Here is a 27,601-nt window from a genome sequence, read left to right as displayed (position 1 = left end):
CATTTTTGACAATAAATCTGCAGATTTACAACGAGAAATAAAATTATGGAGTCGCATAGATGATAATTTATTTATGACATCAGAAAGAATTTCAATCACATGTCAATAATATTGAACATTTAAATACATACCTTGAAACAAATGAAGACAATAATAATTTTAACCTTTAAAAAACCTATCTATCCAATGATATTTTATTATGTAATATCATTTTAATATGAATACTTATTATAAACATTACACCTGGTTTTCTTTACAAAGTTTAACTTTTAATGTACCTAATTAGTTATGTTGCTATCTAGATAATCTGAAACCAAAACATCTTTTTCAGTAAGAACATTTCATTAAATATTTCATGCATGTACCAATAAAAATTAATAAGTATAATGTTATTATTAACAAAAATTTTTTAGATAAATTTACTCTACTGCTCTCTGTTTCTCTGTTCCGGCACGCCACATGTGCTCGTGAGAAAAATCTTAATATACACATTGCATTTCTTTGTGCAGCACCGCCTGCTGCGATGGGCAGCGCGCAAAAACATTCCCTCGCACTCCTATTGCCATTAAGCCCAGGCAAGATAAAGCTAGGAGCTTAGACGATTATAGGGTAATAAAAATAGAGTAAACAAGTTTCACGGCTGTGAAAAACATCTCAGAAATCTTATGCGGTAACTCATTCGCTAATTACGTGCTTTTATGGAAATTATAGCGAAGTGTTTTACCGTAGACCGTTAATAGATAGTACAAATAAATGCCTGTTTAGTGATCACTAAAATGGCACTAGTTCTTGAAAATTTAAATGTAAGAAGTACCTCTAACGCCAATAGAGATTACCTAAATGAATAAAAAGCTTAGGGCAAGTGCAATGAAACATAAGACAAAATAAAAACAGGGTTGGACAAGTAGGATTTTTTAGATAAGTACCACAGTTTAATGCACTGGTACAAAAAATTGAAGCAATTACTCAGTGCCTATAATTGAGATCAAGTTCAGTTCATAAATGGCACAAAATAAACACAAGGAACACGAGCTAATAAATCCAGACAGATGCGTCCCGTAACCAAATAAGACGACAAATTGCATGCATATCTTGCCCTTACTGAAATTTTAACAAAACGTATCAAAAGAAAGGAAAGGGACGAGCGTTTCGACATCTGGACACCTGCGCCCAAAATAAGCGAAGATATGGTGGAATATTATTCCTAGAATAGCGGCAGACTGTAAAATGAATACGGAGACACCATGTGCTTTCAAAAACTGCAACGTGCAAAGTTATATTGACCATCACATCAGTTCTCACAAGGTATTCTCGGGCTTAAATCATGAGCTATAAGGAACATTTTAGGAGACATATGTAGTTACGACGATATAAGAAGGTAAATATTGGTAAGTGAATAATTTGTCATTTGCTTCGGACAGCGTTGACGTTACGATTCGCTCTTTTGCTAATGTTCATTACGGGAGGTAGAGCCGGTTTGGGCTTAAGTGGAAAAATGGTCCTAAAGACTTACAAGCTTTGATGTTGTATTTAGTTATAAATGATGTTGTTTATCCTGTTACATATTCAAGAAAATATCTTCGGTCAAAGTCTGTTAACGGTTGGGTACGGCAGTAAGATACGAGATGAACCATATTTGGATCAACCAAAACGAATCGAACGGTGGTACAGTGAAATCCCGAAGGAAAACTAGATTATTAACAGTGCAGTTTCCTTAACTACGATCACAAATATAGATCTGCGAGCTCAATGAACTGTAGTATCATAGCGTGGCGTAGCAAATATTTACAGAGGGCAGCTGCGCCTGCGTCGGTCTCCGTGCAACTTGCCGCGAATACATCAATGACAAAACTGAGCTAAGAATATCCAGAGCTTGCCAAATTACTATAGTGTAACTAGTTTAGCAATTTTTTGTATATATTTATTCGTACTCAACCCAAAGCTCATAATTATTTCCATCCATGAAGTTATTTGCGTAAAGATTGTTTTAACGTCATTTTTACTGAAACTTCATTTTCTGTAAGTAATTTTAAACAGGTGCAGATTCATTTATCTTTTTTTGCGTATTACAGTTCTTACCTACCTAATTAAATTTTAGCACAAGCATTATTCTTGAACTAAGTACACAACATAACATCTCCATTGCAAATAGATAAGATGTTGAGCTCGTACACAAGTGTCCTTTTAAATGAATTATTGACAGCTGCCTGAAAATTGAAATGAACAGCTGGTTTTAAATGTTGGCTAAAGTTATTTGCTACTTATTTACTAGTGCTGACTACTTTATTGCTAGAGCCTTTAATTTATCCTCGCCATTATTTGTAACTCATTATTATCGTATTGTAAAATGCAGATGTCTTTGTAGTTTCATTAACTTCATATTTATTAAAGCGCTAGCCAATCCTCCTTATATGGTTTTGGCTGCCACGTCGATGTGGACATTAATCTGCTATCTTTGTAAACAAGCATATTGACTAATAGCGCACTTAATCTAAACGTACATTTTGACATAAATATTAAATTGCATTTACGTTCATTCAAATGAGGTCTTTATCGCGAACACCAACTGTAGAGTTTCCTTTAAATTTCCTCATCCGTAGTCTCGGTTTGAAGAGAAAATAACTTAAATTTATGAGGTTTACATTCATTTTTGGGATCTCACGCAGGACTGACAAATTTCCCTGTTTAGAGAGAGTTACTAACCTCTCTAATGTTGCACATATTTGGCGCAGAGATACATCAACATGGCAGATTTATTTAGAAACGCTATGAAAACGTACATTTTAGTTTGTCCCACATTGTTGCAGAAGCTATTTAAGTTTCGTGGAAGAGTAATGGACATGGTTTTCCGCATATAAACTGTCAAAGACGCCGATTTTCAAACGCGGTCGATAGCATTTCAATGAAATTGAAAGTAATGGTGCTGTTTGGCACGATAGTCAGAATAATTAAAAACAAAAAGGAAAAGCTTTCTTATTTTGTTCAAGGTGATTATTCCTGTAAGTAGGTTCGCTTTTGTGCATAAAGTTGTCCGTGCAGGTGGTCAGCATCCAAATACCAGCACGCATGGCGACGGCGTTCTTGATAACTGTTCAGATATTCACATCATGGCGTTAAGCTACATCTATGATGAGGTACCCTTCTAACTCAGCAACAGACAAATTCCACGTTACGAAACAGCTGGCTATTTTCTTCCAGTTGTAAACATTTTATTGTATAACTCTTAAATGGAACACAGTGAAAAACTATTTATTTTCTTTCCAACTATAAAAATTTTACGACATTTTAAGCATCATCTCCACTTTGGAACTATATATTTCGTGACTATGCAGTGTTGGTGGGATTGAATTTGTTTGTTTTGGACTTAGTGGCTTCTAAAGAGAATGTCAAATATCCCATTTAATTACCGCCAAAGGGAAACATGACTGTGATAGGGTAACTGCGTGTCGATGAAGAGGTCGTAAACATTTGACATTAATTTCTGGTGGGTATTAAATGATATATATGACGGTTAAAAAGAAAAGCTTTCGTAAAGAATACAAATGCGTAATCGGTCACGACATTTGCAAGGTTGAGTAAGGGCGTCACGATTTTAAATGGCGAATAATCACGATTTTCCCAGCGTTCTATTGCACATGCGCCGGGCGTGCCAACGTTGCAAGTTGATAGAGGATGCGCCCGCGCACCACCCGCGTCCGTCTAGATAGCAGCGCTGTTGCAAAAGATACCGACTTCCGTCGCGTTTATTTGTATTCAATGTAAAATCATGTTCTCCTCATATTCCTAATGTCTACATATCCACACCCTCTACGCGAAACACGTTTATGTTGAAATAGCTTTAATAAAAGCTTTTTATTTTCGTTTGGAATTGCAAGAAGTGAATCTGAGTGAGTGTGTGTGAATCTTTATCAACTACACACCTCTGTTTAATTGTAACTTTCAAGAGTTTTGAAGGTTATGTCGTAATTACGATAAACCAATGAAATACGTAATATCATCTCAAACAGCACGATTCCTATCATTGAAGCAGAGTCTAACGTAAGATAACATTTATGTACTTAGTTACTATTTTATTCTTAAAGACACGTCGTAAATTTTTATCGACGTCCATCGAATTTATGACGGTTTGTTTAGGACCACGCCGAGGTAAATAAATACAACTTTCGCAGAATGGCATCACTGCAAACAACTTTTATCTATACGATATACCAAGTTTTTAAGGAAACCAGTGATAGTCAAGTTTGCATTCATATTAACTACAGTTATACCTGTAGGTATGCTAAAGTTCTATATGCAATTGCAGTGAAAAAATCCTCGACTATGATTTAAAACAGGACGTCATATCAAAATTAGACATACTAAACTAATTTAAAAAGACCTCTGTCAATCCAATCGTGGTACCAAAATAACCAAGTAACTTTAATATGAAAAGAAAGCGGAGGGCTCATAACTGGTTGGTCATTAAAATAATTGTCTATGCATCCGGTGAACTTAATGAGAACCAAATGAGAGGGTTGGTTCACCAATCGATTTGTCCCCGTGAAGTAGTAACCCCTTCCTTTTCTTAATTTTTATTATCTGTGTAAATTTAAGAGGTAATTTGAGTGACGAAATTAATTTTGGTGTATTCTTGGATGTCTTAGTCATTAAAACTTGCGTACCTACGTTTTCGTAATGAGACGAAAATAAAGACAAAATGTTCAGTCTTCGTCAAAATATTATATTTTGTACGATAGAATAACAAATCTTCTATGACGTATGAGTGCCAATCACAGTTGTTTCTAGGCTACTAAATGAATAACTGTTTAGACCAAACACGCAACCTCATGACTCTGTGACGAATAAATACATATATACTAGTAGGAAGCCAACATTAATCAATGACAAAAATACAATACAACATGTACTACTTGTAGTAAGCGAAGGTATTACGTACCTATTACTAACATTGCCCAAAAATCAACCAGAAGGTATACCAATGAAGCATACTCCACCACGCCGCTCTACACATTGCTATTCAAACTGTATAACAAAATAACAACCTAATGCTACTATACAATCAATTGCCATTACTAATACGACCTCCGCGGTCCAGTGGTTGAGCGTTGGGCTCATGATCCGGAGGTCCTAGGTTCGATTCCCGGTGGGGACATATCACAAAAATTACTTTGTGGTCCCTAGTTTGGTTAGGACATTACAGGCTGATCACCTGATTGTCCAAAAGTAAGATGATCCGTACTTCGGAAGGCACGTTTAGCCGTTGGTCCCAGTTATTACTTATTGTTGTAAGTAAGTAGTCTTTATATGAGCCATGTCAGAGGCCTATGGCGGCTCAATAGTAACCCTGACACCAGGGTTGATGAGGTTGGTACTCCACCTCACAACCCACACGATAGAAGAAGAAGACTAATATGAGTATAACTATCTCAACAAATAACAAAACTAACGACAATATAATTTCGCATGTGGCGCCGCGCCGTTTACTATACGCAACGAATAATAAATGAGCAATAAGTAGATATAATTTCCGATTGCCGAAAAAAACGAACGAACGTTGAGGACGTGTTGATTTGTATGCAAACCCTGTTAATACTCGGTTTTGTATTTCGGTGGCTAATTGTAGTATGAATACAGTATAAGCGTAGGACACGAATAACACTTCGGCTACAAAGGGATTTGGTTATGTAATTGCGGTTTGGCATAGCTATTGAAAAATAACAATTGCAGGAACATCATGAGTCGTTATCCTGGTTAGGTTTCATTTAGAACTGATGTACTTGTAAAGAAAAATGTTAAATGTTTCGAAATATTATATTTGAGATGACGTGCAATAATGAAAAGGAAAGCATCCAGAAAAAAAAATGTAAGTCATTATCGAATAAAACTACTCATCAGCTCGCGAGATGGAACAGTGTGGTAGAGCTGCGTAACCTGTGTCATCCCCTTGGTGTGTGGCATTGGCCGGTTAGTCGCTTAACTTTGTACCTTAGACAGCTCCGTATAGAATTGTAAAGATTTACTCACCTAAAACGACATCTCTGGCAGAAACGCATACAGCAGTCACTACCAAGAGAGTGGCAGCGATTGGCATATCGCGCCAAAACACACTCGTGGCTCTCATGTTACCCGCGAAGTCAACTCCTGTTGGGATCCATTAGTTCCTGCAACAAACAAAACATAGATTAGATAGAGGAGAAAAATACTTTGACCCATGAAATTACTGACAAATCTTTATTTGTTTTTAAAATATGAAGAAGAGGTGGGTCGTCATAAAAATATCCCTAATGTTATCGTTTAGAAATAATCCTGATCATTACACTAATTCTAACTGGCCATACTTTTCCTGGATGACGGGCCAAATCATAATGTTGTTCCAACCCAATTTATTGCACCGCCATTTCTTTAAAGATTTGACATTAAATCACAATAATGAAAAAATATGGAGCATATATTTTTGGATCTGAACTGCCTGTAATTTTATCGTAATGTTATACGGATCTATATGATTGTGTAAAATAACTTTATAGAGTCTGAAAATAAATCTACTTACAATCATAGGCTATAAAACTCAATACGTAATGCAAGACGCGCGTTGCAGAGCTGTAACCTCTAAAATACAGGGTGCGTGAAAAGTAATAAACGTCGGAGTGCATTCCCTTTGCCAAGATGTATTTACTGTTAAAAACCAATCTCTCTACGGAGCTCGCGTAACGCGCATGCCTAATGTACGCGAGGGCGCGGGTGCTCGTTTAGTCGGCAGTATCTTTAAAACATGTGAATAATAATCTTCTCTAAACTAAAATCTGTTCAAAACGCGACTTGTTTGTGCAAGACATCGGCACTTTTTATGCATTTTCTGCAGCTCGTCTTGTGATTTTAAATATAATTTTACATACCAACGTTCCAGTACACGGGTGCGGTCGTTGCCTCCGTATAAAATTAAACATTAAAATAAACACGCATATAAAATAACTCGGGTTTTGATTCACTGGATAACATCTCCAGTTAATGAAAGGGGTTGATTTTATAAATGGATTTGATGTCATCTTTTCTTTATTCATTAAATTTTCAAAATAAACATAACAAATCGACCGTATCTGTTCTGCTATAGTGATTATACATAACATGAGCTCACGAGTATATCCTAAATGAGGTAGTCAGAGGTACATCCATCGCAAGATGAACTAACTGTGCGTACGTGTGTGTACACCTCACCGAGCTTTCTGTTAGATCAACGTGATAGGTAGTGAGCAGTACAGTGGTCGAACCAACTGTGTTAATGTAAACTGCACTTAAGATTAGTAAGATAGTGATTATAATTCCATTCAAAACAGAAAATTATGACAACGCATATAATTCGGAAAAATCCTGTATGTGCTTTAACAAATATTTAGTCAAAATAAAATAAACATAGATGAAGTCAATAATCAGTAATAGGCACTTATACATTATACAAACAAATTCTCGTGACTTCGCTCTCTCCAACCTGAATCATAACAATAATAAATAATTACCTATGAAAGCAATAGTTTACTAGTATAAACGGTGAAAGCACAAATAGCAGGGAATAGTAAGTAAATCAAACATTTTCAGGTAATAAACAAAACTTTACGATGTACTAAAAATACAAATACTATATCTTCTTATAAAAGCGTGTCAGTTGAAACTTTTTTAACGGCTAAGCTCTGTTTAATGTTGGTTTTCATTAGATCATATAACACGCGCCTTCAGCTCGTATATCATAGCGCTGAAGGGTTAACCTGGCCGCCATATTTAAAAATGGATACATCAAGCCACAGAGGGTTAAATTGCTTTTTTATTGTATTGTAGACCTTGGTTAAATATAGTCCTTTCAACAAAACTTGAAGCTTGATTTATTTGTAACAAAATGGGGTGTCGTACGGCACGAAATATAAATCATTTTAAAATAGGTACCTAGTTACCTACTTAACTACCTAAGCGCACTTTATTACCTATTTGAGGAAAATTTTGACGATATATTAATATAATTGTTTTCAGTAATTCAATTTCGAGTTACTTATTTTCTTAAAAGTTGAATTTGACTTCATCCCCTCATATTATATTTAAAACAATAAAAACATCTTAGACCTACGAATCATACGAACATGCTTGTCTTGATCATGTTTTGTTGACAAAACCAACAAGTTATATAACACGACTGTAGCACCGACACCAGATGGCGTGTACGGCGGTTTTTTTACACGAATATTAGTAAACATTGTTTTATGAGTAAATAGAGGATGATTCTTCTACGAAAGTCCCTCAGAAATGGTATTGTCTTTTAAATATACCTGCTTATTTTATAGATAAGTAATAGATAAGTTAGTAGTATTTAGTTGCAATTCTTCAATAAATATGTGATCATTTAATTACAATATTTATTTTAGAAAAAGCGCCCGATGACTATTTTTAAGCCTCACGACTGTTTTGAGAGTACTTTCCATATTTCATAGTAGGTGTTTTTCATTTAGATTATGCAATGAAGTCATCTTACTTCAAATGGGTATAAGCTATCGGTCGATAATAAATGTTTTCATACACGTACACATTATTTGCTTGTAACCACAAATGCACCGCAGAATGACGCCCATAACATTATGTCGGGCATCGCTTAAGACAATAAACAATTTGCTGGACTGACCACAAGCTGTGTTTAATACAAACGACCGCCAATTACATGCAGATATTTTAGTCAATACGTACTTTTATAATCAGGAGAAAGTTTATATCCTGTAGTGCTTTAAAAAGGAAAGTCAAAATGTATGAGTATACCTACCTACCTTAGTTAAGATTAACTATAACCAAGTTCCAAGTCCCGTCTAAGTCAGATTTTCGATTTTTATTTTCTCTTTGTAAATAGTTAATGTTGTATCCTGGGTTAAGGTTTATACAACTTTAATAATAATTATCAACTTATAAGTAAATCCATAAAAGATAACACTACAAGTTCTCCACCCCATTTCCCCGCTATAGTACTTACCTAAATGGTAAAGACAGAGTAGTGGATTATAGTAGTGGATATTGGACTTAAGAATCATCTAAACCAATAACGCAGGCCAATAATCTAAACCAGTAAGTAGGCAGAGGTGTATAGTATATACACCCACTCTTCGCCAGCTATGTTTAAGTCCCATATAATTAACTAATACCTAACCAATAAAATGCAGAATAATTTAAGTTTTATTTCACCCACAAAAGTAACATACACTGACCAGGTACCTAATTACGATTCCACAATATACAATCGTAAAAATTTATAGGAAAATTAAAACTATGATTGAATACATAAAGTCTGAAGAGCGAAATAATTACGGCTTGACTGTAATTGTGTTTAAAAACAATAATGGACGATCATTATTGCGAGTAAACGCAATGGAACCGATCACAATCGAGCAGTTCGATGGACCCATTGTGGCTGAATTCGCGTTCGGATTTTAAAACATCCTGTGCGAGGAAGCGAGCGCACGTGCTGGGTAAACTTCCGGCGTGCGCGCGCGCACCTTGTAGCTAGCGCCGTGTAAAATGGCGGCGTAGACAAAGATGTATTCAATAGATAAATTAATTTTTGACGCGCTACTTTACTTACAAAGGTTAAGAAATTGGAACCAAATTGAATATCAAATCAAATAAAGCAAGGGATTTTAAATGACTCTTTTTAGGTGAAGTTAACAATATAATCTAAAATCTTGATTGTGTTGTTCTACTGACTAAAAAACTATAGTTATACCAACCTAGTAGATTGAACCTTACCGTAATAAAAAAAACTATTTACTTAACTTAAAAAATACATCAGCATAATTTTCATAAAGTACTGAAAATCGAAAATCGAACTCCCCTTTCAGAATCAATCGTACGGATTTAAATTTAAAATTATCGATATGTAAACCTGGTGGTCTGTTAACATTCGTCGGTACATTAACCCAGGTTTGGGGTACGAGTGCACTTGAAGCATCTATTTATAGTGCATCCATTAAGCCAGGTAATGCACCCTTTACCGTACCACTGATGCTGCTGGGCTTTTGTTTAGGGTTAAGATAGCTGAATTTACATTCAGAAATTACATATATACATTATTATGTTCAGGTGGGTGGAACAACAAGTACATAATCTGAATTCAATAGTCCCAAGATGGATTACATGAATCGAATGAAATTACTCAGAATAAATTAATATCATTAATAGCAGAGGTTGTTGTCAGTGTTGAAGAGTTATAATACATCCTTATGTCCGTGACCTTAACGGGGCGAGCAGAATCACCAGAAATCAGAAGACAACTTACCAGTTGTCACTGTTGTTGTGTGGCTACCGCCACCACGAAGTCCTCAAAAAAGGAAGACATTATGAACCAAGTTAAATTACTCACAGTCAATCATCACAGTCTTTAAATCAATACTGACAAATATTGATTTCAAGACGTACATAGTATAGTTTAAATGTTATTTTTAGTAATTGGTTATTATTTTATTATAATAATACTAACAATTATTAAAGTATTTTGAAACTTTGGGAAGTAGGTACCGCCAGATACGTACTGGGGGGTTAAAATGGCCACATCGAAGCAATTCATCTAAGAAAACAATATTGCCATTTGACATTTGTTTGCATTGCGCACTTTTATATTCAAATTCAAATAAAATCAAATAAAAAGTCAAATTGCAATATTGCTTTTTTAGACGGATTGCTTCAATGTGGGCTTTTTTACCTACAGTACTCGCTCCATCTATACTGCGCACGTAGGTCTCAGGAGATCCAGCTATCAACATTATCAATATTAATTCAAAGAACTGCCCCTCTTGCTCTTAAAACCTTTTTGAAAGTGAAGCGATACTATTCTATTAAGATTCATTCACTAGCACCAGACAATTGTAATCTTCCTATATATAGTTATAGTTAAAAGGTTACCCAGTTCCTAACTGGTAATGGTGAACGAAAAAATTGAATTCCGTATCCTTGAAATAATTAAGTAACAAAACTAAAGGTTGTATGAGATCAACCATCTGAAGAAATGTACGACAAGATAAGACACAAGGGTCTTATCTGTCTTGTTCTGACTTATAAAAATAAAAAACACCGTTAATGAAGCAACCAACCACTTATTTGGACGAAACCTTTAAAATCAGTCCATGACATAGATTGAACGACTACACAACTGTCTGAACAGCTTCCTCAAAATGTAAATACGGAGGATGTAAACTAGCCAAATCTTTATTTCACATCAAATTATATGTATATTCTAGCGATCGGTCAAACGTTGGACGATCCACGCTATTTCTGTTGGTTTACTTTATGCCGCGTTTACAACGACTCACTACCCACTACTGACGCTAGTCAATTTCTCGGTCGTTAATTTTGAATGCTAGTAATAAATTAAAATTGCAATGCCTTACAGTAAATGTTTCGGGAATAGACAAATTGCCGTAGTGAACTTCTGAAACATATTAGGCCTAAACAAACTTATTGTCTATGACTATTAAATAAATAGTATAAGACAGTAGAAATTCTATAAAGAAAAACTTTAAAAATAAATTGCTATTAGCAGCACGTAATCTAAGCTGGTGAAATCACGATAGAAACGTTTGCTCCATTTTTTTCAGTACACGTCTAAACGAATCTCAATAATCACCAGCTCCTGTTTTCTGTCCGTCCGAGCATTCTGCAAAATTGTAGCCCAAATACACTATTAACCCGAGTTATGAACTGAAAATAGCAAGAGGTGCGAGCACCCAGGTTTACTATGAGTTTCTAAATAATAACTGGAGCAACCGACGAAGTAGTTACTCATACTTATAAGTACTCGCGTCTCTCCGTGACTATAGAAAGATGGGCCCGATGAAAACACATCACATATCGACGATTTGGCCGCGTAAACATTATTCCGGGAATCGTATTAATTTTACCGGAATATGAATATACCCACATGCCGTTTAAGCTACTTTTACCCATATTACAGATCGGTAATCCGCAGTTAATTATGTACATTTGGAGCCTTACACCCTATTCAGAAAGCAATAAAATTGTGGATGTGATTGAAAAAAGCTTCCGTTTTTAGTTAGATGGCTATTAAATAATCGGATCTCCCTACTGGCCTTGTGGAGATAATGGGCTCCCCTATGAGAACAACATGGACCTATTGTGTCTCGACGATTTGTAAATCGTAGATAAGTACGCGGAGGTTTGCTAGTGTTGTGTTCGACGACACATAAAAACAATTGTTATAAGGTGCATATTACCTACTTACGACAGTATGACTTTTGATAACTTTTTTTACCCTTTATCGCACAAAAGCCGGCCTTACCAACTCTCCTCCACGCAAAATTATAATATAAACGAATGAATAAGTATACCCACATAAACGAAACTAAAAAGCAAATTATGTTGATAAAAATCAATACATAAAACACAAATGTATAATACATTACACACATAATGTTAGAATTTACAATACTGTATAAAAAGCTTGCACCGTGAACAAATTTGAATAAAAATTGGAGGTATGGGAGGGACTATGCAGGGAAAGGTTAAAAAAGAACAAAGGTTGCGGTTGAGGGTAGAGAAGGCCTCCCACACCTGATGAAAGCAGACCAAAATTCTTCCGCAACGCGCTGTCAAAATTATATGGAATAATAATCACTATTAATGTGTTTTGTTAATAATGTTTTGTTTTCAGAACTATGTTTCCCGTAAGTTAACACAGTTTTAGACATCAAGTCCTATATTATTAAAAAAGACATCGACTATAGGCACGACTCTACAGCAGAAACTGGCCAGCGTCCGCGCAGAAATCGTTATTCAATTGGGCAACCTACAGGCCATAACGGCCGCCTCTACCAGGGACGTGTTCTGAAACGTTATGCGCACGAGTTTGACAACTGATCAACATTAATGGCGAACCGACTTTGGACGCAAATGTTATTGGAATAAGCAAGTAATTTGTCGACTAGAGGACGCGTTAACCAAGAATGTTATATAATCTCGTACCTGCATAATATATAATGTTTTCATTTCCTGAAGTTATTAATACACTCACTAGGTACAACTAGTGCATGCTAATCTGATACCTTCGTACCTAGACATCGTGATAAAGTAGGTACGACAATAATTAACATATTTTTCTTTTAAGAAAGATACACCTATTAATGTCGTAATCGTTCTTTAAAAAACATTTTGAAATAATTCGAAAATGTCACGGCGATATTCAAATTCAAATGATTTTCCCGAAATTCAAACTGCGATTGATGTATTGTTTCCTTAACCTTCCAATACACATCTCACAAATCTGTTGACAGATCATCTGTACATTAGAGCGCACCTTGTGCCAACATAATTACAAATTAAATGTGTTTATTTAAGTTGTTACTCTGTCCTCGAAGTAATAAATATTCAAGTAATTCGTACACTAGATGTGTTCGCGTAAAATATTGCGTGTCCTCGACTGACGTACGACATTATAACATTTCAACACTTTAATTATACATGTCTGTAAACTGTTAGTTAAGGTAATCAGCACTAACGCCTACGACGACATGTTTCTAGTGCAAAAAATGTACTTACTTACACCTATTTACATTTTATAAATTAAATAATATTTTCGTCACATAGATATATCAACCATCGAACGTATCTGATCACCACGAGCCAGCCAAATAAAACTTTTTAACAATTTTGAAAATAGACGTAATGGAACTATTGCGATCAGACTATGTTCACTTCAATTACTCGTACACAACGATGCCAATTTATTTCTAGTGAACATAAAACTGATATCAAAGAGTTTCTTACGCGTGATATATGTGTTTTTCAATGCTAAATCATTCCCAGCTGATGCTAGATTAGAGCCAAGGTCAGGAAATCCGCAGATACTAACAACACTTCTAAATATATGTATGACATATTGCACTATCTAGAGGTATAGTAATTAGCAAGACAAACAGCTTTAAAGTTTATTACAGTCATCAAAATAGCAGATTTGCATTCAATAAAAAACATATAACGGAGAAAAATATATTCAGCGTTGTGTGGTCACATAAAATATTTTTCAACCGAGGCTCTCAGATGTCAGGCAATAAAACTAAGCTTCATTTAGGGATATCCGTTAGATGTTTATTTTCAGCAGAACCACAAAGTTTTCTGTTTTTATTTATTGCTTTAATAGTAGGAAGTAGAATAGTAATTTTATTGGTAAAAACTTTTACGTCCAGTAACATCGATGAGTGATTTATTTGACAAACAACGACAGACATTTTGTAATGGTCTTGGACTGAAAATTGATTTCCGACGTAAACAAGTTCTGTTAGCTCGGTTAACCAGGATTTTGATGATTCTATATATAAAACCGACTGAAATCCAAATGTATTGGACAGTCCTTCAAAATCTCGAGTGTTCATCGCCTGTTAACCGGAAAAAGTTCGATGGGTCATTAATCTTCATATTGTTCGATTGAATTCATAAGCCCACGTACTCTTCCTTTTAACTAATACCATCTCGAATACTCTTCTTCAATGCAGGTCACTCAAAATTTTAAACATGTTGGTAGGTACCGAAACAATAGGGGCATTGTATGTGGAACAGTCAATGCGCTAGATTGGTTAACTGGCTTGTACAGGAGCTCGAGAGATGCTTGTCCTCATATTATGTGTGTGTACGTTTTGTTTGGGAGGACTTTAGTGTTCGGGTTAAACTCTGAACTTTAGGTGACCTTTAACCAAAGACTGTTGTATACAAATTTGTTTATTTTCTCTTTTATTAAAATCCGTCCATTGCATACGTATTTAATAACACGTTAAAACTTAAAAATACAAACTCAGAATCATTCAGACTCCATAACTCCCAAGAAAATGCAGATTGCATATGTACTTGTATGCGCGACTCGTACGCAACAGAATACTTTACGTGCATCGACACATTTTTTTTCAAACAAACACAATGTTCTGAGAATCGAACATCCTTATTCTGGATTCATCTCACAACTTTTCTGGGGAGGACATGGAGTGGTGCGACACGTCGAATGACAATCACTCGCACGACAGATTAAAATCTCCGAATAGACAATAGGGGGTACAACGCTTCACACCTCATAAGATGCAGCGATACGAAATACGTGGATTATTTATTACCTACGAATTCATATGCGATAGCAAAATTTTAGGGACACTGGCAATATTTTATAATGGTAACGATCGGAGGTAAGACCCTATTGATAACGTTACATAATGTAACGTTGTGTTAACACAACGAAAAAAAAGCAAGCTTCGTATAATGTACGAATAACATAGGTAATGTTTACTGGTAATAAAAGGAATTTTACAGCATCAAATGCGAAACGACCCGGTGGCCTAATTCCAACTCTCGAAACGTAAGTTACAAGTCGTCAATCGAGTACAAATGAGACGATTTCACGCGACAACGACGACCATTAGCATTCTCACGGCTTGTTTTGAATTCCTGCAAGTTGTCGTTACAAAAATGTGTTGTCGTATCGACGCTTTCAAACTTTACAGAATATAGTCATTTCGTGAAACGGTTTGAGAAGCTAGGCCGATGACTTTTATTTTCAGCTTCAATTACTGAGTAGAGGCAGCCAATGAAAATCAGTTATTTTGTTGTAGGTAAGTAGGTGTGAGTTACCTTACCAATGTATTGTATTGCTATTTTTTCACCTCAACGTATTATGTTCATTGCTCATACACGCGCAAAATGATTTATACTGACTTCTGCTTAAAAAACTAAGCTTTTATATTAAGTTTATTACAAAAAAAAATGGGTAAATCTTTGTAAGTTTAAACTGTACAAAGAGTTATCTAGCCTGAGCCTCAACAATTAACATCTTAATTAATAATGCAAGGGACAACAAAATTAACGGTATGCTAACGGCGTATCGTACACACTCTATATGTATAGGAATGTGTTAATATTATTTACACGTACACATTGGATACTTTGTACCAACAGGTACCTATTCTACTTGATGTACAACGCCTTATCTTAAGAAGCTGAATGTTTCTTAATTGTGATTTGAACCTCAACATCTTTCCTACTTAAGTACGTAAAACTATATAGCTCACTTTGTTTTTTTAATAGAGAAATCGTATTTTTTTGGGATGGGTGACCACAAAAAAAAAACATCTCGAGCTCCTCCGTGCTTCGGAAGGCACGTTAAGCCGTTGATCCCGGCTGCATTGGCAGTCGTTAATGACCACCGATCCGCACTGGGCCCGCGTGGTGGTTTAAGGCCCGATCTCCCTATCCATCCATAGGGAAGGCCCGTGCCCCAGCAGTGTGGACGTTAACGGGCTGGTGATGATGATCTACCATCGACAAAAGCATATAACTCACTTTCGTCTAAAATATTTCATTCAAAATTAGACATATAGGTATATTATGAAAAAAATCCTATACTGAAATTACACAGTAAAGACCTTTATTGTACTTTGTGCTACACCATCAAAATATCTACACTTCAATTAAGTACCTATGAAGTATATGCGCAAAGATGAGCACTGGCGCCGCGACACATAACATTGATAAAGTCTAGATATCGAACATAGTGAGTAGTGTGTATGAATGAACGAATGAATGAAGACGTAGTGGACTTTTTACGAGATGAGTGTGGAACTACTGCAGTCTGGGTTTCTTTACTCGACCTACGTGTCAACTTATACTGCCCTGAAGGGAATAGAGACGATTTAGTATACGAATTCAAATGTTCCCTAAAGCTCTAGCGGAATATGACTCGGAGTCAGGTGCAAAAGCCTTTCATCATCAATATCGGTACCTAACTAGACAGCCTCCGTGATCTAGTGGTTAGAGCGTTAGGCTCACGATCTGGAGGTCCGGGTTCAATTCCCGATGGGGACATTGTCGAAATCACTTTGTGAGACTGTCCTTTGTTTAGTAAGGACTTTTCAGGCTTGAATCACCTGATTGTCCGAAAAAGTAAGATGATTCCGTGCTTCGGAGGGCACGTTAAGCCGTTGGTCCCGGCTATTAGCCGTAAAAACACCTCCACCAACCCGCAGTGGAGCAGCGTGGTGGAGTATGCTCCATACCCCCTCCGGTTGATTGAGGGGAGGCCTGTGCCCAGCAGTGGGACGTATATAGGCAGTTTATGTTTGTATCGGTACCTATTGAGAAAATCTCCATACCCCATTCGGTTAATTGAACATCTGTACCTGGGCAATATGTACGTCCACTAGTGGCAGTGGAACGTATAAAGGTTGTTCATGTATGTGTGTCATGTAGTATTTATTCTAAAGAGACAAAGTTACGATTCCACTGCACTAGCTTCCAATTCCTATTGACATTAAAAATAAAAACCGAATATATTCTCTACGCGTCCTCTGGTCCGACCAAGGAGTACATTAAAGGAAGATACTACAGAGTAATAAAGTGCTTCCATTGTGCCCAAGACCGGAGTGGCCGCACTTGCCCTCGCCTGGGACATATTGTCGTCAAGTGCACAGTTTTGTTTTTTGGTATTCCCATGAAAACGACAATAGACCTCTTTGTACGAGACACATGTTCTCGACAAATCTGCGAAAGATGCAGGCCTCTGGTGTTTGTAAAATACATTGCACTGAGTAACTACTTGCTTGTAATGATACAAGCAATTTGAGTGATTTTAGATTTATAAAACTCAAAAACTGCCATCAGATTCAAAGATTCCCTTTATTCGCCGTTAGTCGAAAACTTAATCCAAAGTAACTGAGCCTTTCGTCAAGTCAATGACTTAAGACAAGCGGAAGTTTGATAATATTCTACTAGCCACTACGAATATAGATGATTGACTGCAATAAGACGTTACTAGAGTCCTCTGCGGTCCCTCTCTCACACACAAATAAACACGGAAGTTAGAAAAGGACACGCGATCGTCAATAAATGCACTTCACGTTCAAGGAAGCGGGAATGATTTCTGATGTCGGTATGGAAATATTAATCGGGAGCCCTTCACAGAATGTGAACGATGACATTTTGTATGTTTTGAAGCGAAGTTCGAACATAAAATTGTAATACCTGTCTATTAATAATTTTACTACCCGGCCGCAAAGTGTGTACTTAAGCTATTCACCGAGTAAAAGTATTTAATATCATGTAGCTCTTCTACATACTTACTAAACTGCTTTTAAATAACTCAACTTATGGCTTCTATTTCTCATTGAAATTCTTATATAAAAATATGTGTAGGTATCTTCGTGATTTACGACTTGCGCGTGAGTTTGCGAAGTGCTACGGTAGTAGTACTATCAATTTTATGCAAAGTCGGAGCGCGTGCGCGTCGATGCGACAATAAATAACATTGTAAATTGATAATCGAATGCAAGTATATTTACATTTAAATCGGATAAAAATGAACCTCGTGTGCCATTTACCATTCGTCGGGAGAAAATTGTATATAGGTAGGTACTTATTTTTAAACTTAAACTTGAAAAAAATTGTTCCACGTTTTCTTTTTTCCCTTGATTACTACTTACTTCACTATGAAAGCTATGTAACATTGAATTCATTTTCTATGTTTTAAAATATATTTTTATACGCTGTGTGAATTTTATTGGGTAGGTACTACCTACTTACAAAGATGTTGTATGACGTTCCTTCTAGCCAAATCTCGGCTGCAAGAGAGCATCGGAGAACTTGTCGTCGGCATTAATTGAAATTTATTGCTTCTCATCCTCAAAATGGAACGTAAAATGACACTTGCTGCCTACAACCGCCCACGCGATTTTCAATCCTAATGCCTAGATGACACTGTTGAATTCGGTATGAAATATTTTGACGGGTCCGTTCCGTTTCGTTAGTGTGAATGTTAATATTTATTGTCATTGGACAATCGAAGATAATGCTCTGTACTCATGTGATTTGAGACAATCGCCGCCGGCCGCTTTTGTTTCATTGAATTAACTCTTTAATAGTGTTTAGGGTCGCTTTTGGTTTCTTAAATTGATTTAGTCCTTTAAATGTATACTTCGTAAGGTGATTAGACACTCCGTCATTAGCCATTAGCTTCAAGGAGTCTATCACGTCGTTATCGTTACAAACTTAAAAAAAAACATAAACAATGTACTAAACCTTCATATCGGTTTTAGAAGAGGGACATTTAAGGAAATTACAGTCCCATTTACCAGGTCGTGACGTGTGGTAACATCAGGTAGTATCCCTAATTGTCGTGACATGTGTTGAACAGATTACGGTCCCATTTTGTGACCACTCTCCTACTGATGACTTATGGGATAACACAGTTCAAGCATTTTATCTTAAGAAAACGTTTTGTAAACATTCCTACTTGTTTTCTGAAAAGCAAGACGATAAAATCGTATAAGCATTCTAATCCGCTGGACATAATCCTAGAAACGGCGTTGGATGAACCCTAAATGTTGATGGCAGTGAAATGAACATTCAAATCGACAGACAGTGGACACTTAGGGCCGTCAAGCCGAACAATTTACAGAATGTAGGTTGGCAAGAAGGATGTACTCATTTTAGGTCTTCTGCAAACTTCTTGAACAGCCTTTAAATAATTCTACTAATGGATTCTACACCTCATTGAAATTCTCAGATAAAAGTATGTGTACTTACTATCTCCGTGATTTACGAGTTGCGCGTGAGTTTGCGAGGTGGTCAGTAGTAATCTCAGGATAGGATATTCGAACATCAGGTTAATTAAATAAATGGATCAGTGATGGTTTTTAATAAATAAATATAATAATTATTATAAAACATAACATAAACAGTCTACATACGTCCCACGACTGGGCACAGGCCTCCCCTCAATCAACCGGAGGGGGTATGGAGCATACTCCACCACGCTGCTCCACTGCGGGTTGGTGGCGGTGTTTTTACGGTCAATAGCCGGGACCAACGGCTTAACGTGCCCTCCGAAGCACAGAATCATCTTTACTTTTTCGGACTATCAGGTGATTTTAAAGTCCGTCCCGAGATCCGAACTCATAATCTTACGCGTTCTCTCAACTGCTATCAAGCACGCCTTACCGTGTCAACCGGTGAGTATTATTTTCTTTGGTCAACCGTATACCTTGGACAAGGCGGCACGTCCTAGCCAATAATCGTTTCCTTGCAAGCTTATCATGCACACATCGTCTTTAGGAGGAAGCGATGATATATTGGCGGAAATCGCAATAGTGACAGCTTGTCGTCTGACCTACAGTGTGATAGCATGCGAAGTCTGGACACGGGTCACCTATGTCATATCTGTACACACAACATGAGGCCATACAAGACAATACAAAAACGCTTTATTGCACATATAAACACAACGTTATCGTTAAAAATACAAAAATGACAAGAGAAGCACAATCGGCGGCCTTATTGCTAAACAACAATTTCTTCCAGGCAACCGTAGGGTGAAAGAACTTGCTAAATATTGGAGTCGGGGCAGGTGCAATACAGGTAGTACATAATGCAAAATGGTCTACATAAAACATAATTATAGATTATACAGGGTGATAGTGATATCGTAACGAATACTGAGTATGATTCTGAGTTAATATCAAGTGGAATTTTCCGTCTTACACCCTGTATATAACACAAAAAGCTCCCACAGTTATGTATCGCAGAAATATGCAATTTCCCTCGGTCTATGTCATCTTTTCTAGTAAGAAGATATTTCAATATACATACATGCACTAACGCACGCTTATTTTCCACCGGGGTAAACAGAGACTATGGATTTCTATTAGCTTCAATCCTGACACACTTCTCTGGGTTCCTCCACATTCACCAATCGTTCCATACACGCACGCCGGTTCAGTGCAGATTATATTTCAAGTATAACACCTATACATCTTATAAACGGCATATTTGCATCATTATACATAGTTTTCCCACATATCTGTCTTTTCTAAAAGTATTGTGTTATAGGTAGGTACCTACCTACGCCGACATTGGAATTTATGGTACTTATTCATTTATGTACTTACTTACATTTTTATATTTACAAGATCGTCAAGTTCTACATCAAGAACGGTGACCCTGTCAAACCACAGATGAAGATCTTTAAGGTGAGTGGTGCTCCGAAATTATTTTAACGTTAGTGAAGCTTTACAATTTAATAGACTTATATACACATAGAGTCTAGATACGCTAGGAAGAATCAATTACTTAGTTTAGCAGATTACGTCATTTTTCTACGAACGTACCTCCTTCACCTACGACTACAATCAAGGAAGACATAATTTTGTATGACGACGCCGGAATACAACGCAGCCGTCTAACAGCTTAAAACATCCACAATTTAGTATGCGACACATACGACAGTAGATATCTATTGATAGCATAAAAACTAAATGGTACATCTCCACACATACAAATAAGTTAAAACCTGGTTTGTAGATTCATTAAAATTCAAGGAAATTCATTGAACTTGTATCGAAAGGATAGTTCATTAAATGAACCACGTGTGCACTATGCTCAACATTATATAATAGACGAATGTCTCATGGCTCATGCCATGTTGCTCTATAAATAAGTCATCAATTTTCTCAGAACAAAAATATATCGCTTTAACTAAAATAACGCATTCCGTACCCGTCCGCGAACTGCCTACTTGCGCTCTAACAACCAGTTTATGTTTGCAGTCGGTGAAAAATGTATTTACTGTAAAACAATTGAATAAGGTTGATGTTCATTATCGGTGCTGCGCCGTTATTTGGTCCATCGGTGTACGCAAAGGGCGTTGGAACGGGCTGTGGATACCGGCCGCATAGAATACCGACACGAAAATAGAACGTATGTGACAATGAAAATGAGTAGGTACCTACTGAATAAAAATATTCGAAACTTGACGACTCCTCACCTCATCATACGTCATACGTGAACACGGCATGACGCGAAGTTGAAAGGGCTTTTACACGAGCACAGATAAAGAACTTTCGCATCGCTTTAAATATTCGCTCCGCTTTAAATCAAAACACAAGTTACTTCGCAGTGTGCTCTTTCATGCGCGATCGCGGTGCATCCGATTTCTGAAAATGTTATTCAAATCTTTGTAAACACAATCTGTACCTATCGTGTGGTTTCGAGGTTAACGTCGGCCATCTTAGGGGGAGAATATCGGCTTGACAGCTTCAAGGTGAAAACTGTTAGCCGAGCGATTTACACAAATAAAAATTTAAACAAACAAATCCATATCATACTCATATTATGTATATACATTAATTTTACACACCTGAGCAGATACATGAAACCGTCAACGGAAAGTTAAAATAAAACTATATTATATGTATTGTTAATTCTTTTCGACTTTTACTTTAGAAGTACATATTTATAAGTTAATTTCAAGTCTCATTCCTTATTTTTTCGTGAAGCGGAAATTGTAAATTACAAAACGTATATTTTTCACGAGATTTACTCGAAAATATTGTCTACCTACCTAAATATAAAATCATAGACAACATTTTGGAAACATTGCAAGTTTTATCGTCCAATAAACAACGAGAATAGATTATTTCATTGAATTTTCTTCAGATATTACGTACCTAGTTCTCAGTAGGTACATCATCTGTGGCTTGGCAACTTCTTTTATAGGTGAGGCGCAGTTTTCGTTTTACAAGGATCCCAGAATAATTATACGACTGATATTAAAATACCTAAATCCAAATATAAAAAGTATTTTGTTTTAACACTTCTCAAATAGGCCCATACAACATTAATGTTTATCATTGCTTGATAAACCAACCAGTAACGAAATACCTGGTCAATGTAACACATCATAACATTTTATAAGTTTACAACTATATAATCAAATTAGGGTAGTCAGAGGTACATCCATCGCGTGACCTACTAATAGTTCACCGAGCTTTTTTGTTAGAACAAATTCTTAGGTGATGAGCCTTATCAACTATATTTCCGAATTGGGGTAGTCAGAGGTATATTAAGTACCCAAAGTTCACCGAGCTTTTTATTAGACCAACAACGTGTGGAGGTGTGCCGTATCGCCGTCTCATAGGTAACATAAATTAATAAATCATTGATGCAAATCCGAGGATCAAACCGGTAATAGGTACCTATCTATAATTGTTTTAAAAAGTGATGAAATAAATAAGGACGTAATTATATTTGGTATGCCGTGTTATCTGTACTTACTCGGTTTTACGAGAAATGCCCAGATTAAACTTGAAAGCCATCAAAGCGCGGGAAACCAGAACACAGAGTAAAAAGCTTCTGCAGATTTCCACAGAAAAGGCCAATAAACCTGATTCCGATCTCGTTCTAAAACGATTAACCCATTTTATTCATAATTTATACATACTACTTAAATAAAGGGAAGCTATTATTTTAAACTTTTAAACTTAGAACAAAATAATAGCTTCCTCTTCCCTCCTACGGTCTGGTTAATAAATAAACACTAAATAATATGTTTATGTGTTCTGCAAGTAAATAATATTGTTTATTTATGCATTTCTTAGAATATTTTATTAAAGCTATACGCCACGCCACGCGCCACAAATCAAGATTTAAAATAACCTGTGATGCCAGATATCTAAATCATAAAATAATTGTTCCTTTTGCCGTATTATTAAGTCGATTGAATGTCTTAAATATATTGGCTTAGCAAACTGCGGTCGTTTGATAAAGACGAGAATTATTAATAGTGCAAGTAAAATGACCTAGTTGAACTGAAGACAGCCAATAGCAACTCTATTTACATGTTGTGAGTGACTAACCTCTGTTTCTTACCTCATTCATCACCTAATAAATCATCAACAATAAGTACTGTAACGTTTCAATGTTTTTGTAATATTTTTAGTCACGGCGTGGATGCGAGAAATATTTTCTGGACATAATAAGGGCAGCGTTGTTTTGTTATTTCACATTCCTTTTTATTTAATTTATTTTTTGTATCCAAAGGTTGCCTGGAAGAAATTGCTGCATGAGCAATAAGGCCGCCTGTTGTGCTTTTCTGTATCTGTTGTCCTTATCTCTGTATCTTGTATCCATTGTGCTCAATAAAGTATTTTATCTATTTAAGTAGGTACATCGCCACAGCTGCGTCAGCCGTCGCTTGGAGTTTATCTACGGTACGTATTCGTAAACGTTGCATTAATGCATTTAGAGGGGTTATATCCACATCGAAATAATTCATCTAAGAAAGCAATATTGCTATTTGACATTTGATAGCATTGCGCGCTTACTTTTATATGTGCAAATGTCAAATAGCAATGTTGCTTTTTTAGATGTGGCATTTTTAATCCCTCAGTTTTGTTTAGGTATATCAACATTGCACTTACAAAATAGATTGCGTTATTGATATAAGTATACACTACTCAAGGTGCCACCCCGCTCACATCAGACAGAGTACTGCGGAGCGGAAAGCAAGAGGCTAACCACTGCTCTATTTTTTCCCTAAAAAGTATGATGCGGAATGAAACCATGAGGAAGAATGAAGAATGCTACGCCGACAAGGGCGTGGCTCTTAAATAAGGAACTTTCCAGGCTAGGGCCCCGCAAAATAATATAGATGGCGCTTTCGAGATTTGACGTGATAATTACCTATTTTCCCATTGCTCGGGTGCATAATTATTCCAAAATACAATGTAATGACAGAAACATATATAAAAATAATTGTTGTTGAATATTTGGATCACATTATGCATAGAATTATGTTGCTAACTATATTGCTTCTCTTTATTTTGATCGGAATAATAATGGGTGGAAGATGTAATTGTGCCTGGGTGTAGTAAAAAGGGTCATCAGTGAAACTCAAAAACAAAGACAAAAAATGCAAATGTCTGTTATCCATAAAATTAGAAGGTTGAACGAAGGAAAATCTTTACAGCGCCAACAATTATTGTTTTTAAGGAATGAAGCCTGGAAAGCCCCTCATTTGTGATGATCATTGATTTAAGTACTAACAGCATGTATGAATATACATTGATAAAATAATCTTTATATGCACATTATAACGACATCATGTCTTCACAATATTCTTTTATGTTAATAATACAAATATTAAATACTTCGAAGTCTTGATTCGTCCAACGGTGCTAATCACTTCAATGATTAATATAAGTGTTTTTTATTACACAGACGTGTGGATAGATTTTGATAAATTCGGTAAGGCTACGGCAGCTGTTCGTTACATTGGAATAGGAGATGTCAGATAGAATAACGTTAAATGTCTTCATTTGGGCGTATATGTGTTTTTTTTGCCACCTTTGGTACCACGTGTTTGGCACAAGATACTTATTGGTGAACGGAAAGAACTTTTGGACGCACACAGACGTCATTTGAGTCACGGTCGTGTTTTTGTACAAGGCTCTTGATCGAGTAATTTGGAGTTTTGGTAGAGGTTTTCAGCATGTCAGTGCTCATTAGAAGTGAAAACAAAGTGATTTAGTAATTTCCAATACAAGTAATATGTGGAAGGTAAATACTCTTGTCTGTATTCGATCTATTCTAATAATGTTATAAAGACCGACAACATTTACTGCTCTTCGAAAAAAATAATCAGAATAAAATTATATTTAAACACTAATTTTAAATTAATCAGTTAAACCTGCAAATGATTCACTAACATTGTTCACTGTTTACTCATTAGACTTGTTTACTATTATTGACAGATTTAATTGTTTATTTATGAGATAATTAGAATAAAGAAGACCCAGTTTAGCTTTGTAACTAAATGAAGAAAACGATAAAGTATCTATGTACCTACCTACAAAGAAAGATGCATAAAAAAACAAACAATATTTAATATACCTCTACATTCATCAATCTGAAGTTCTGAAAGCTGTAATAAGTATATTTATTATATATTGTTAAAGCATATGTTCTATAATAATTACATATAATAGAAATAACGTTTATTGTTTTGTTTTATTACGTACCTTTACCACAAAATTAAAAAAATGCCATTAAAATCTTTTTAAACAATGCGACTCCTCGGGTTTCTGTGTTCCGTTAGCAACAAAAACATATTGTTTGCCACGTGTTATGCGTTAGGACGCCCAGTGAATGCTAAAAGGGACATGGGTTCGATTCCCGCGCAACGAGAAGTAAAAACAGTTTTGAGTAAGGAATCGTCTTTAGATGAAACTTAAAATCATATTTTATTAGGTAAGTAAGTAATCGAGAAAATGATAAATCCATTTGCTTTTTAGGTAATAGGTATATGTACTTGTATATTACAGTACTTGTATTAGTAAGGTGTGTAACCTTTATAACATAAAATACGTGCTATTCTATTAACACTCATTTACTTGATTGTTGTTGATTTGGGTTTTAATCGGTGACCTGTAAGATAGTTGGTAATTCAAAACATTTACTATCCTATAGAATTAGTAAATATTTATAATTTGTGTTTCATATTTATCTGCCATTATTTCAAAGGTCAAGTGCGCTAGAAGATAATCATTTTCAAAATAAGCTATATGTTATAATATAAGCTATACCTTTTATATAACATGTTGAGTATCAGAAAATATTTTTCCATGGTCAGCAACAACCAGTAACAACAAGCATTACCTACATCAAATAAAAAAATGAATTGTAATTGATATACATATTATTATAAATAAAATAATTTAAAATTAATATAATAATACTTAAATAAAATAAATTAAGACTAACCTTCCACTAAATGAAAATCCGTCCTTTCCGTTTAAGTAGGAAAGAATATGACGCTAAGATATATCACGAAAGTAATTTATAAGCACCTATTATGATATAATATATTAGTACTATTACTAAGTTTTATTATTATAAGTTTAATTTATTCTTTGTTATAAGTAATAAATATGTTTACTGCCAGCTTCTAGCCAAAACGTCGTAAAGTCATTTTGTTCCAAGAAATCTAAATTCAAAAATCTAATCAAAATAAAAATAATTCTAGGAACCGTGAATCACGTTGAATATGAAACTAATTACGTTTTCATATATGCCGCCGTTCTATATTTAATTATATCTTAAAATAACACAAATCGACTTACCAGCTTCTCGGAATGAACACAATCCCCACAAGGGGCATCCGCAAATCGTAGCTAATGTCACACGGGAAAATTATCTGGAAAACTGAAAGTACAGTCACAGAAGATTCAACGCCACAGTCACTTCAACACGGCTTAGTCCTAACCCGTTGAAATGACGAAGTCGATAGTCAGTTTTCCGGAAAACACACGCTCTTTGAGACGACCGCACGCATCGAGCTTTGATACTGAACTAGTGAACATAATCAGGGAGCTTTCAGCGTAGCGATGCGCGTGCGCCCCGTCTGCAAGCACGACAATTATAGCTGTCTCGCTCATTTCAAACATATTCAGCCGGAACAACGCTGAATTGTTTTATTTCTATCTCAGTCCCCCTTAATGTCGCCGCGTGGAAATTAAAGGAAAACCGTAGCTTCTACGTTTAGTTACGTAATTGACAGCATTCGCCGCGTGATTAATTATTTATTCTGTTTTGGTTTTGTTAACTTTGGCGTACATTCAACGTACGCGACGTCTCGCATAAATGAAATTATTCAACGGACAAGGTACGGTAAGTACCTGCAACTATTTCTGAATTATAACTATAGTATTAGCCCTGAATAAATTCATGACTAAAACATGTACGTACTTACATACAAAATACT

General features: G+C 35.8%; 1 protein-coding gene across 2 annotated transcripts in view; it reads right to left on the bottom strand.

The window, feature by feature from the left end:
• LOC126380561 (fibroblast growth factor receptor homolog 1-like) overlaps positions 1-27,184 on the bottom strand; it is a 50,752-nt gene extending 23,568 nt beyond the window's left edge. For both annotated transcript variants that reach the window (XM_050030058.1, XM_050030057.1), the window contains exons 1-2: positions 26,961-27,184; positions 6,025-6,161 (exon numbers count right to left, since the gene is read on the bottom strand). In XM_050030058.1, the coding sequence (XP_049886015.1) occupies positions 6,025-6,121 (97 nt within the window). In that variant the 5' untranslated portion in view covers positions 6,122-6,161; positions 26,961-27,184. The remainder of the gene's footprint in view (positions 1-6,024; positions 6,162-26,960) is intronic.
• Positions 27,185-27,601: the final 417 nt, after the last annotated feature.

This window comes from Pectinophora gossypiella, chromosome Z (genome assembly GCF_024362695.1).
Source record: "Pectinophora gossypiella chromosome Z, ilPecGoss1.1, whole genome shotgun sequence".
Classification (NCBI taxonomy): domain Eukaryota; kingdom Metazoa; phylum Arthropoda; class Insecta; order Lepidoptera; family Gelechiidae; genus Pectinophora; species Pectinophora gossypiella.
This window is presented reverse-complemented; position numbering and strand designations above follow the sequence as displayed.